At 41.5% G+C, this 13090-nt stretch overlaps 1 protein-coding gene across 1 annotated transcript in view; it reads right to left on the reverse strand.

The window, feature by feature from the left end:
• Positions 1 to 13090, reverse strand: part of LOC309564439 (uncharacterized protein) — an 81848-nt gene that overhangs the window by 7836 nt on the left and 60922 nt on the right. Inside the window, exons 4-7 of the mRNA XM_082269069.1 lie at positions 11074 to 11196; positions 10860 to 10957; positions 10590 to 10731; positions 6431 to 8595 (exon numbers count right to left, since the gene is read on the reverse strand). Coding sequence (XP_082125195.1) covers positions 6431 to 8595; positions 10590 to 10731; positions 10860 to 10957; positions 11074 to 11196 — 2528 coding nt within the window. The remainder of the gene's footprint in view (positions 1 to 6430; positions 8596 to 10589; positions 10732 to 10859; positions 10958 to 11073; positions 11197 to 13090) is intronic.

Raw genomic sequence — 13090 nt, forward strand, 5'->3', positions numbered from 1 at the left:
TTCTAAAGCTTTTGTATATAGTCCCTTATCATCCCCTCCAAAATCTTGCAGACTACCGATGTTAGGCTAACAGGCCTATAGTTACCCGGGATATATCTCAGCCCTTTTTTAAATATTGGTACCACGTTGGCTTTTTTCCAATCAGCTGGCGCTATTCCCGTCAGTAGACTATCCATAAAGATCGAGAACAATGGTCTGGCTATCACCTGGCTGAGTTCTTTAAGGACCCTCGGGTGCAAGCCATCTAGTTCTAGTGATTTATTTATGTTAAGTTGGTGTCAGTGTAGAGTGTTAGTGTAGTGTGAGTATAGTGTAATGTCAGTGTAGTGTGTCAGTATGTAGATATAAAACAAAGAAAAGGGCGCACCAGCCTAGCGCATTATCCTCAGCGAGTTTATTTAAAATATCAAGATAAAAATCGGCTACTCACAAACATACGTAGAAAACAAGCATATCAGTTCCATAAAGCCGCCTCATTATAGGAGTCCAATATCTCATAGAAGCAGAGGGCTGACGCGTTTCGAGGCTGTGCCTCTTCCTCAGAGTGTGTCAGTATAGTGTAGTGTCAGTGTAGAGTGTTGGTGTAGAGTGAGTATAGTGTAGTGTGTCAGTATGGTGTAGTGTCAGTGTAGTGTGTCAGTATGGTGTAGTGTAGTGTAGTGTCAGTGTGGAGTGTTAGTGTAGTGTGAGTATAGTGTAGTGTCAGTGTAGTGTGTCAGTATGGTGTAGTGTCAGTGTAGTGTGTCAGTATAGTGTAGTGTCAGTGTGGAGTGTTAGTGTAGTGTGAGTAACGTGTAGTGTTAGTGTAGTGTGTCAGTATAGTGTAGTGTTAGTATAGTGTAGTGTGAGTATAGTGTAGTGTGTCAGTATGGTGTAGTGTCAGTGTAGTGTGTCAGTATAGTGTAGTGTCATTGTGGAGTGTTAGTGTGGTGTCAGTATAGTGTAGTGTCAGTGTAGTGTGTCAGTATGGTGTAGTGTCAGTGTAGTGTGTCAGTATGGTGTAGTGTCAGTGTAGAAAGTTAGTATAGTGTAGAGTGTCAGTGTAGTGTGTCAGTATAGTGTAGTGTCAGTGTAGAGTGTTAGTGTAGTGTGAACATAGTGTAGTGTGTCAGTGCAGTGTGAGTGTAGTATTAGTGTAGTGCAGTGTTTAACAAAGCATTACATAAAATGTAGTGCTGTATACAGTGCTGTATGTGCCACCTGCCCGTACACCGCCTGATTTGTGACATGCCCAAAAGGCGGAGCTCAACTTTGTCAGTTCCAGATACTGTAATCCTCAGTGACCCCTAGGACTCTGTTTCTCATGCCTCCACATGCTTGCAGTGCATGGGCTCCCTGACTTTTCAAAGCCTGCGAAAGGACCCGAGAATTCTTGGCATCAAGGAAAAGGATCATTATTGGTTGGCAACCCTTCTTGACCACAGTTAGAAGGGGAAAGTCTCTAAACTCATGCAGCCCTCGCAGAGGAGTTTATGTAACACCTATGCAGAGTTTGACAGTCTCATGGAAAAGGTAGTTATGAGGCTTCTGTTGGTCAAAGGAGGAGCGGTGGAGAAGGGGGCCGCTTAACTGATGCATTTAAAAATGTTATAGTCCCTGGTGCCCAGGGATGTCAGCTTCAACATCCAATCGGCAGCATCTGAGTCATTTGGCGGAAGATTATCTAGGGGAAAAAAAATAAATGGAGAGCTTTCCCGTAGATGATCCACTGAGGTACTGGGTCATGAGACTAGACCACTGGCCAGAATTTGCCCAGTATGCAAATGAGCTGCTGGGCCGCCCTGCATACAGCGTGCTTTCTGAATGGGCATTCAGTACTGCCAGACGTTTTGTGACAGATAAAAGAGTGTGTCCGCCCGCAGAGCCTGTTGACCGGCTGACTTTTGTCAAAATAAATAAGTCCTGGATTAGCAGCAGCTATCGAGCCCCTGATGCAGATGTTGCTAGTTAAATGTTTCCTGGGATCTGGAATCTCTGCAAGGCTGTTTGGGATGCCAAGCTTTGAGGGTGTTAATTTTATTTTGAAGTAATTTTTTGGTATAGGTTTCATGGGCACAATTTACACCAAAGGACCAATTTGTCCACACCTGTTCAACAGGTGCATACACTTAAATTTTTTTACAGAAAGGGTAAATCTTGCTTTCATTAGGAGTACCTCTACCCATTTCCTGCTCTCTCCGGCGGTGTATTCTCAGAGCATTCCACTGGGAAATATTTTCTTACTTTGACTTCAGCAGCAGATTGAGTTTGCCTCTAAACCCAAAACCATTCCTTAACCACTTGCCTACCGTGCACTTAAACGCCCTTCCCATCCAGGCCAATTTTCAGCTTTCAGCGCTGTCACACTTTGAATGACAATTGCGCGGTCATGCAGCACTGTACCCATATGAAATTTTTATCATTTTTTTCACACAAATAGAGCTTTCTTTTGGTGGTATTTAATCACCTCTGGGTTTTTTATTTTTTACAAAAAAAAAAGAAAAAAGACAGAAAATTTTGAAAAAAAAAAAAAAGTTTTTCTTATTTTCTGCGAGTAAATTTTGAAAATAAATTTTTCTCCTTTACTGATGTGCGCTGATGAGGCGGCACTGATGGGCACTGATAGGCTGCACTGATGGGCACTGATGAGGTGGCACTTATGGGCACTGATGAGGTGGCACTTATGGGCACTGATGAGGAGGTACTAATATGCCGCACTGATGAGCACTGATAGGCGGCATTGATAGGCGGCACTGAGAGGCGGCACTGAGAGGCAGCACTGATAGGCGGCACTGATGAGCACTGATAGGCGGCACTGCTGGGCACTGAGAGGTGGCACTGCTGGGCACTGAGAGGTGGCACTGCTGGGCACTGAGAGGCGGCACTGAGAGGTGGCACTGCTGGGCACTGAGAGGCGGCACTGAGAGGTGGCACTGCTGGGCACTGAGAGGTGTCACTGACGGGCACTGATAGGCGGCACTGATGGGCACTGGCGGATGGCACTGGACACTGACGGGTGGCACTGATGAGCGGCACTGATGGGCAGCACCATCAGTGCCCACACTCAGTGCCCATAGTGCTGCCAGTCAGTGCTCATCAGTGCTTAGATGAGCAGGCACTGATGGGCACTGACTAGCAGCACTATGGGCACTGATTGTGGGCATTGATGGGGGCACTGATGGCGGGCACTGATGGGGGGGCAATGTGTGTGTGTTTTTACCTCTAGTAATCAGGGCACTGGTGATCGGTGCCCTGATTACATTGCTGTGTGTCCCCGGTGCTGTGAGGCTCCCCCTCCTTCCTCACACTGCAGGCTCCGTGTGAGGAAGGAGCGCCGGCGATGAGAGATGATCTCATATGTTTACATATGAGATCATTGCTCATTGGACGGCCCGATCACGTGGTGAATGGCCGCTGTGATTGGCCATTCACCACGATCTGTGACACGGCCGACACAGATTTCCCCCGCAGCGCGCTCGCGGGAGCGCGCGGGGGGCGTGTCACTGGGAGGCCGTTTAAAAACGGCCTCCCGAAAATTCGAGTCCGCGCTGCAGCCGTATATAGGCTGTAGCGCGGATGGGGGGTGGTTAATGGCCTTACGGGTAAATTAGTAATGGTGAAACTGAAGTGGGGTATGAAATATAAGGCATACCTGGTCTCTGTGGATGGCTACATGAACATGCAGTTTGCCAATATAGAAGAGTGTATTGAGGTATTGAGGAGGCATTGTCTGTACATCTTGGAGAAGTTCTAAGGTGTAACATTACATTGTATATACGAGGAGTAGAAGAGGAGGAAGAAGATGGCAAGATGAGAGAATAAAGCAATTTCCAAATTAGTTTTGTAAATTTATTTTGAAAAACTTCTCTTTTGAGGTTATTGTATTTTTTCTTAAGAAAAATAAACTGATTTTTTTTTCAAGGGCATCTCTATAGGGTTACAGTATGAAGGCACCACCAACACCCAAAGACTAATTTTTCCGCACCTGTTACTTCTATCCAAAGTCTAAGAAAGAGACACCAGAATTTATCTAAACAAAATCATTAATCCTGGCCTGAGTGTACTATAATCCTGCTTCTTCACATAAGGCTTGCTTACTGTGGTGCAAAAAATGTGTTTTTTCCATCCAAAGCCTGCCAAAGAGACACCAGAATTTATCAAAAAAAATCTCTAATCTTGTTCCGAGTGCACTAAATTGTGACCTCATCATACAGACTGGCTCCCTAAGCTGTTGTTTACAAAATAAAGAAAGCTTGCAGGGAAAATCTATTTAAATATATTATATTTTATATATGTCAGTTTTGCTGCAGCAGGTTCTATACATGATGCAGATGCACCACTTTACAGGCAGACTAGGGGGACCCTCCAGTGCACTAAATTCTGGCCTCATCATACAGACTGGCTCCCTAAGCCGTTGTTTATAAAATAAAGAAAGTTTGCAGGGAAAATCAATTTAAAATATATTATTTTTTTTTTATATATGTCAGTTTTGCTGCAGCAGGTTCTATACGTGATACAGATGCTCCACTTTACAGGCAGACTAAGGGGACCCTCCAGGCACTATCTTTAAATTAATTTTTCATTTTTATTGTTTCACTTGAAGCATCATTAAAATAACTGATCCTTTAAAAAAAACAAAAAGATACATGTCCCCCAGGGCAGTACTCGGGCCCCCATACCCTTTTTACAGACAATTACTTGCATATACTGTAAGCCTTCAAAATGGGCACTTTTGATTTTTGAAATTTGGGTCCCATAGACTTTAATAGAGTTCACAGCTCAGGTCTGAAATTTTGTGATGCTCGAGAGGTCTGGCGTGAACCAAACCAGGGGGTGTCCGGCCCATCTCTATTGGGAAGTAAACCATCACCACATTGTGATATATAAATACTGCAGCCTATAGTAGGTTTCATCTTTTTGCTCTCTGCTTGATGGTCTAGTCTTCTATTAGGTTATATTGATAATTAAAAGCTGGATTTGCAGGACTCTTGGATCTTGTTGAAATCTCGGGACAGTTCCCCAGAATCCGGGACATTTGGGAGGTATATAATCACCACATTGTGATATATAAATACTTCAGCCTACATTATGTATCATCATTTTGCCCTCTGCTTGGTGGTCCATACTTCTATTAGGTTATATTGATGATTCCATGCAGGATTTTCAGGAATACAGGATTTTGTTGAAATCTCGGGAGAGTCCTGTGGAATCCGGGACAGTTGGAAGGTATAACATCACCAGGTTGTGATATATAAATACTGCAGCCTACAGTATATTTCATATTTTGCCCTCTTCTTCCTGATCCATTCTTCATTAGGTTTTATTGATGATTATGTGCAGGATTTGGAGGACTCTGGGATTTTGCTGAAATCTTGGGACAGTCCCGTGGAATCCGGGTCAGTTGGAAGGTATAACATCACAACATTATAATACATAAATACTGCGGCCTACATTATGTTTTATAATTTTGCCCTCTGCTTGGTGGTCTATTCTTCTATCAGGTTATATTGATGATTACATGCAGGATTTTCAGGAATACAGGATTTTGTTGAAATCTTGGGACTATCCCGCGGAATCTGGAACATTTGGAAGGTACATCATCACTACGTTGTGATATATAAATACTGCAGCCTACATTGTGTTTCATCATTTTGCCCTCTGCTTGGTGGTCTATTGTTCTATTAGGTTTTATTGATGATTACATGCAGGGTTTTCAGTACTCCAGGATTTTGTTGAAATCTCGGGACAGCCTGTGGAATCCGGGACAGTTGGGAGGTATAACATTACCATGTAGTGATAGATAACTACTGCGGCCTCCATTATGTATTATCATTTTGCCCTCTGCTTCCTGGTCCGTTCTTCTATTAGGTTATATTGATGAATACATGCAGGATTTGCAGGAAGCCAGGATTTTTTTTAAATCTTGGGACAGTCCCGTGGAATCCGGGACATTTGGGAGCTATAAATCACCACATTGTGATGTATAAATACTGCAGCCTACATTATCGATCATCATTTTGCTCTCTGCTTGGTGGTCTATACTTCTATAAGGTTATATTGATGATTATATGCAGGATTTCCCAGACTCCAGGATTTTGTTGAAATCTCGGGACAGTCCCGTGGAATCCGAGACAGTTGAGAGGTATAACATCACCACGCTGTGATATTCTGTATAAATACTGCAGTTTACGTTGTGTCCCTTCATTTTACTGGCTGCTTCATGGTCTATTTTTCTATTAGGGTTACATTGATGATTACCCACACAGATTATACCTCACAGCAAATCCAAACAATACAAAAAAATAAATAAAAACAAAAATTTGATAGAGTTTTAATATTCAGAAATGTAAAAGTAAAGAATCCAAAAACTGAACATTGAAATACATATTTGGCTTAATTCACAAAGCTTTATTACAAGTAGAAGAACGGTGTTCTCTCTGATTGGACTTTATGAGATCTGTAAAACATTTATTACGGTCTGGAAGTTGTTTGGATGCTCTGAGCTGTGTACTATCATGTGTGCAAGAAGGGAGTGTTTCTCAGTGAAACGTTTCCCGCACTCTGTACATAAATAGGGACGCTCACCTGAGTGAATTTTCTGGTGTCTAACAAGGCTTCCGTTTTTAGTGAAACATTTCCCGCACACTGAACATGAATAAGGACGCTCACCTGAATGAATTCTCTGATGGGTAACAAGGCTTGCTTTCCAAGCGAAAGATTTCCCGCACTCTGAACATGAAAAGGGATGATCGCCTGAGTGAATTTTCTGGTGAGAAACAAGGTTTTCTTTGATTGCGAAACATTTCCCACACTCTGAACATGAATAAGGACGCTCACCTGTGTGCATTCTCTGGTGTCTAACAAGGGCTGCTTTTTTGATAAAACATTTCCCGCACTCTGAACATGAATAGGGACGCTCACTTGAGTGAATTTTCTGGTGAGAAACAAGTCTTTCTTTAGTAGAGAAACATTTCCCGCACTCTGAACACGAATAAGGACGCTCCCCTGAATGAATTCTCTGATGATTAACAAGACTTTCTTTCGTGGTCAAATATTTCCCGCACTCTGAACAAGTATAAGGATGCTCATCTGAGTGACGACTTTGGTGCAGAAGAAGGGTTTTTTTCTGGCAAAAACTTTTCCCACACTTGGCGCATGAAAAGGGACGATCCCCACTATGTTTTCTTTGGTGTTGATGAAGGTTTCCCTGGTCAGAAAAACATTTTCCGCACTCTAAACAGGAAAAAGGACGCTCGCCTGTATGAACTCTCTGGTGTTTGCGAAGGTTTCCTTGCTCAGAAAAACATTTCCCGCATTCTAAACAGGAAAATGGACGCTCACCCGTATGAATTCTCTGGTGTTTATGAAGGTTACCTTGGGCGGAAAAACATTTCCCGCACTCTAAACAGGAAAAGGGACGCTCACCAGTATGACTTCGTTGATGTTTGAGAAGGCTTCTTTTCTCAGAAAAACTTTTTCCGCACTCTAAACAGAGAAAGGGACGCTCACCCGTATGAATTCTTTGGTGTATAAGAAGGTTTTCTTTCTTGAAAAAACATCTTCCGCACTCTGAACAGGAAAAGGGACGCTCACCAGTATGAAGTTTCCGGTGGGTAAGAAGGGATCCTTTGCTTGAGAAACATTTCCCGCAATCCGAACATGAATAGGGACGCTCGCCAGTGTGACTTCTTTGGTGTTTAATAAGGCATCCTTTTTGTGAAAAACATTTCCCGCACTCTGAACAACAAAAGGGACGCTCACCAGTGTGAATTCTCTGGTGTACAACAAGGCTTTCTTTCTTAGAATAACATTTTCCGCACTCAGAACATGAATAAGGACGCTCATTCTTGTGAGTTTTCTGGTGTTTATAAAGCCCTTTCTTCCTAGAGAATGCTTTCCCACACACCAAACATGACAATGAGCTTCCTCCTGTGTGAACTCCCTGGAGATTGGATGGATTTGTTGGTCTGTCAGCACTGTGAGAACTTAGATGGGCATCTGAAGTCATAGTATGGGATTTATCAGAAGATTCCTCAGGATTAGAAGGATCCATTGATCTTGGATGGACATCTGAAGTCATAGTATGGGATTTATCAGAAGATTCCTCAGGATTAGAAGAAACGATTGAGCTTAGATGGACATCTGAAGTCATAGTATGGGATTTACCAGAAGATTCCTCGGGATTAGAAGGATCCATTGATCTTAGATGGACATCTGAGGTCATAGTATGGGATTTACCAGAAGATTCCTCGGGATTAGAAGGATCCATTGATCTTAGATGGACATCTGAGGTCATAGTATGGGATTTACCAGAAGATTCCTCGGGATTAGAAGGATCCATTGATCTTAGATGGACATCTGAGGTCATAGTATGGGATTTACCAGAAGATTCCTCGGGATTAGAAGGATCCATTGATCTTAGATGGACATCTGAGGTCATAGTATGGGATTTATCAGGAGATTCCTCAGGATTAGGAGGATCCATTGATTTTGCAAACCAGGAAAATGTTACTTTTGGGGAACATTGTGCAATGTCATTCTCTTCTGCAGTACAATCTGGAGATATAAAAGGATGTCTTTCCAATGTATTTAAATTCCAAAAATACTGTCCATCGGCTGAAAAACAATTTTTAAATACATGTTAGGTTCGTTTTTATACACCTTGTATTCAGAAGTCATCTCTATCATTCATTCAACACTTTCCCAGAGCTGTGGCATTTTATTGGGTACAATTATAACAGCAAACAATGAATATAAAACAGTTCAGGTGATACACCCCAACCATGCTAGGTAATACTTAGAGCATTGTTATAATGAAGAATAGTGATGGACCTTCTTACACCTCATTTCCTGAAAACATGACAACATATGGTGTACAGTATCTCCACCTCATTTGTTGGGAACATGACGTTATATTGAGGAATGGAGATGGACCTTTCATATGGTGTACAGTATCTCCTCCTCATTTGTCGGGAACATGACGTTATATTGAGGAATAGAGATGGACCTTTCATATGGGGTACAGTATCTCCTCCTCATTTGTTGGGAACATGACGTTATATTGAGGAATGGAGATGGATCTTTCATATGGTGTACAGTATCTCCACCTCATTTGTTGGGAACATGACGTTATATTGAGGAATGGAGATGGATCTTTCATATGGTGTACAGTATCTCCTCCTCATTTGTCGGGAACATGACGTTATATTGAGGAATAGAGATGGACCTTTCATATGGTGTACAGTATCTCCTCCTCATTTGTCGGGAACATGACGTTATATTGAGGAATAGAGATGGACCTTTCATATGGGGTACAGTATCTCCTCCTCATTTGTTGGGAACATGACGTTATATTGAGGAATGGAGATGGACCTTTCATATGGTGTACAGTATCTCCTCCTCATTTGTCGGGAACATGACGTTATATTGAGGAATAGAGATGGACCTTTCATATGGGGTACAGTATCTCCTCCTCATTTGTTGGGAACATGACGTTATATTGAGGAATGGAGATGGACCTTTCATATGGTGTACAGTATCTCCTCCTCGTTTGATGGTAACATGACGTTATATTGAGGAATGGAGATGGACCTTTCATATGGTGTAGAGTATCTCCTCCTCATTTGGTGGGAACATGATGTTATATTGAGGAATGGAGATGGACCTTTCATATGGTGTAGAGTATCTCCTCCTCATTTGTTGGGGACATGACGTTATATTGAGGAATGGAGATGGACCTTTCATATGGTGCACAGTATCTACACCTCATATGGTGTACAATAGCAATGAGGTTCAAGTCTGCAGCAATGTAGACTTGGCTCCAAACTCTAGCTGTCTCCACTGAGTGAGGAATGACTTTGACCTGTTCATGAAATACCAAACAATAGTAAAACTGAAGCATAAAACCAAAATATTTAATAAAATTGGACAAAAAAGGCAAAGCAGCCATGACACATTGGGTGATATCATTCGGACATTGATGCCTTGGTTATTTTGAGAAATGGAGGCAAACTTTTCTTCAAACTTTTTGTTGGAAAAACCACATTATACTGAAGAATGAAAAATGACCATTGTCACATTAAATGTTTGCTTCCATAACAGTCTAATATTTGATGTTTTGAGTATTTAATATGTCCCGCCCCCCCCCCCATGTTTTACTACCCTCTAAATACTTATTGCTACCTCTGTAGAATTAGGCTTAGAATGTCATTATCTTTACTTGGAAAGGCAAAGAAGAACATCCCATGTTTTGTTTCAGACTATAATGAACTATATAGGAGTTTGCTTCCAAGACCTTTTTGGAGAGTTACGCTGCTTGTGGATCTTGTTAAGTCAGTACCTGGGCGCTAATTGGTCCTCAAGAAGCATGGATTTTTAATAAAGCACATTTGTGGCATATTAGATTGCTTAAATAATTAAATAAAGACCATTCGTTCTTATAATACATAAGGATAAGGTGACGTTACCAAGACAAACATGAATTCCTACATTGCTGGTCTACCATTTATAGCCTAGTCTCATTTTTATCAGAGGCAGTGAAGGTCTCCTGAATCTCTAGTTCTTAAACTATTCTGAGGCCCTAAACTTGTAGATTTCTGCTAATTACTCACTTGAACTGATATCTGGAGAAGATTCCTCCTTTTTAATGGGATCCATAACCTCATCCTCCTTCATACATTGCTCATCACCCATCACATACGTCTCTTCTTCTTCCTTCTTCACCTCAACTTTTATATCAATCAGTTCCTCTCCCTAAAACCACAAAATAATAAAAATGACCATCATCAAAAATGAAGCACTAAAACACAGAGACCTCAGAGATGAATATTCCAAACAGTTTGGAATCATTCTTAAGTCGTAGAAGCTCCAACTCCACCTACCTGATGATGGTGAGGGATGGTGTGACCTTCCTGTGTGGAATCCCGGGAATACAGAGGACGGGGACATCTCTCTGGTGGGTTCCCATTACTGGATCCATCTGTAGGAAACACACACACTGAATGAATACATTGTTTCTATGTGTTTATCAGATGATGGGGGATCTAGGTGGATCCTCCGTACTGCTCTCTCCTTTACAATAAAGTCTCCTCTTACCCGGTGATGTGAGGGGCGGCTGATTCTCCATCATGACGTCCTTGTAGAGATCCTTGTGTCCTTCTAAAGATGGATCTTGGGATCGGCAGCTGTTTTTCAACTGTCCAGATGTCCTTTTCACTACTTAATTAATCATGTACACAAATAAATTATCATTTAGTACATTCCCAGAATCCTCCTCCCCTCTTCGGTATGTATCTGGTCTATAAACCAGAGGCTCTGGATGGACAGTTGGATAAATGGTTCTATATTTAGGTTGTTTTTGGCCTATAAACCAGAGGCTCTGAATGGACAGTTGGATAAATGGCTCTATATTTAGGATGTATCCGGTCTATAAACCAGAGGCTCTGGATGGACAGTTGGATAAATGGCTCTATATTTAGGATGTATCCGGTCTATAAACCAGAGGCTCTGGATGGACAGTTGGATAAATGGTTCTATATTTAGGATGTATCGGGACACGTATTATAAAATAACTCCAATATACAGTATGTGATATGTGTGTAGTAGTGGATGTTGGAGATAAAAGACGTCACAGTGACTATGGAGGAAGAGGACGGAACATGACGGGGGGTAGGGTTGCCACCTCATCCCTTTAAACCAGGACACGCATTAATTACACAGGTTCTGAGGCTGATTAAGGTGGTAATTACACTCAGTGCCTTATGTGCATTATATCAGCCTCAGAACCTGTGTAATTAATATGTGTTCTGGTTTAAAGGGCTGAGGTGGCAACCCTAGAAGGGGGGGTTACTGGGTGTAAATAGAAAATAATATCCTATTACCTCCTCTTTGTAATTCTGCGATGTCTCCTCCCTACTTCGTTCTTCTCTCTCCTGGAACTTCCTACTTTACTTTATAGAACGCCTTGTGTTTTTCTTACATCATTTCCTGTTCCTACTTTCCATCACTTCCTGTCCTTATCTACATCACTTCCTTTTCTTTCTTACATCACTTCCTGTTCTTTCTTACGTCACTTCCTGTTCTTACTACATCACTTCCTGTCTGAATGCCTCATTTGATGCAAGTGATTTCGCCATCTTGTTGTGATTTCGATAACTGCATACTGTGTTACAATTTTTTTTCCTCGGCCCTGTAGCTCATTCTTTGGTTATATTTCATACATTTATCATACTTCACCTAAAACTGAATCAATAATAAAATATTTTATCTCTATTTTTACATCCAATGCAGGCTCCTGATGTGTTTTGGCTCTAATGGAGTTTTCCATTTGCACCGACATTTAAAAATTAACATTTTGAATTTTGGGCTTGAAATATGAAAATATCAATAAGATAAAATAATAATTTCTATGAATAATTATATGTTTTCTGTAAGCAGAGGTCCTCTAGAATACAATGGAGGGGGTTACAATTTTTAATGTTGCACGGCTATTTGTTAGTCGTTATATTAGTGTTATATTTTCAGGATAAATTATAGTAAAATTAATTCACACTCACACAATATAATGTCTACATTTTTTTTTTGTACAAAATAAAAGATGAGATGGCATCAAGCAGATAGATAATAATCGTGCCAGAGTTAGAGGGTTAGGGTTTAGGGTTAGAGGTTAGGGTTAGAGGGTTAGGGTTAGGGCTAAGGGTTATAGGGTTAGGGCTAAGGGTTATAGGGTTAGGGGTTGGGTTAGGGTTGAGGATTAGGGGTTGGGATAGGGTTAGATGTTAGGATGAGAGGGTTAGGGTTAGGGGTTGGGATAGGGTTGAGGATTAGGGGTTGGGATAGGGTTAGATGTTAGGATGAGAGGGTTAGGGTTAGGGGTTGGGATAGGGTTAGGGTTAGAGGGTTAGGGTTTAGGTTTGGATTAGGGTTTAAAAATGTAGGGTTAGGGTTAGAGGGTTAGGGCTAGGGTGTTAGGGTTATGGGGTTAGGCTTAGGACTAGAGGGTTAGGGTTCTCTAGAATACAATGGAGGTGGTTGCAATTTTTAATGTTGCACTGCAATGAATTTTTGTGCACTCACACAATGTAATGTCTACATTTTTTTTTTGTACAAATAA

This window comes from Pelophylax lessonae, assembly GCF_965119305.1.
Source record: "Pelophylax lessonae genome assembly, chromosome: 9".
Lineage (NCBI taxonomy): Eukaryota > Metazoa > Chordata > Amphibia > Anura > Ranidae > Pelophylax > Pelophylax lessonae.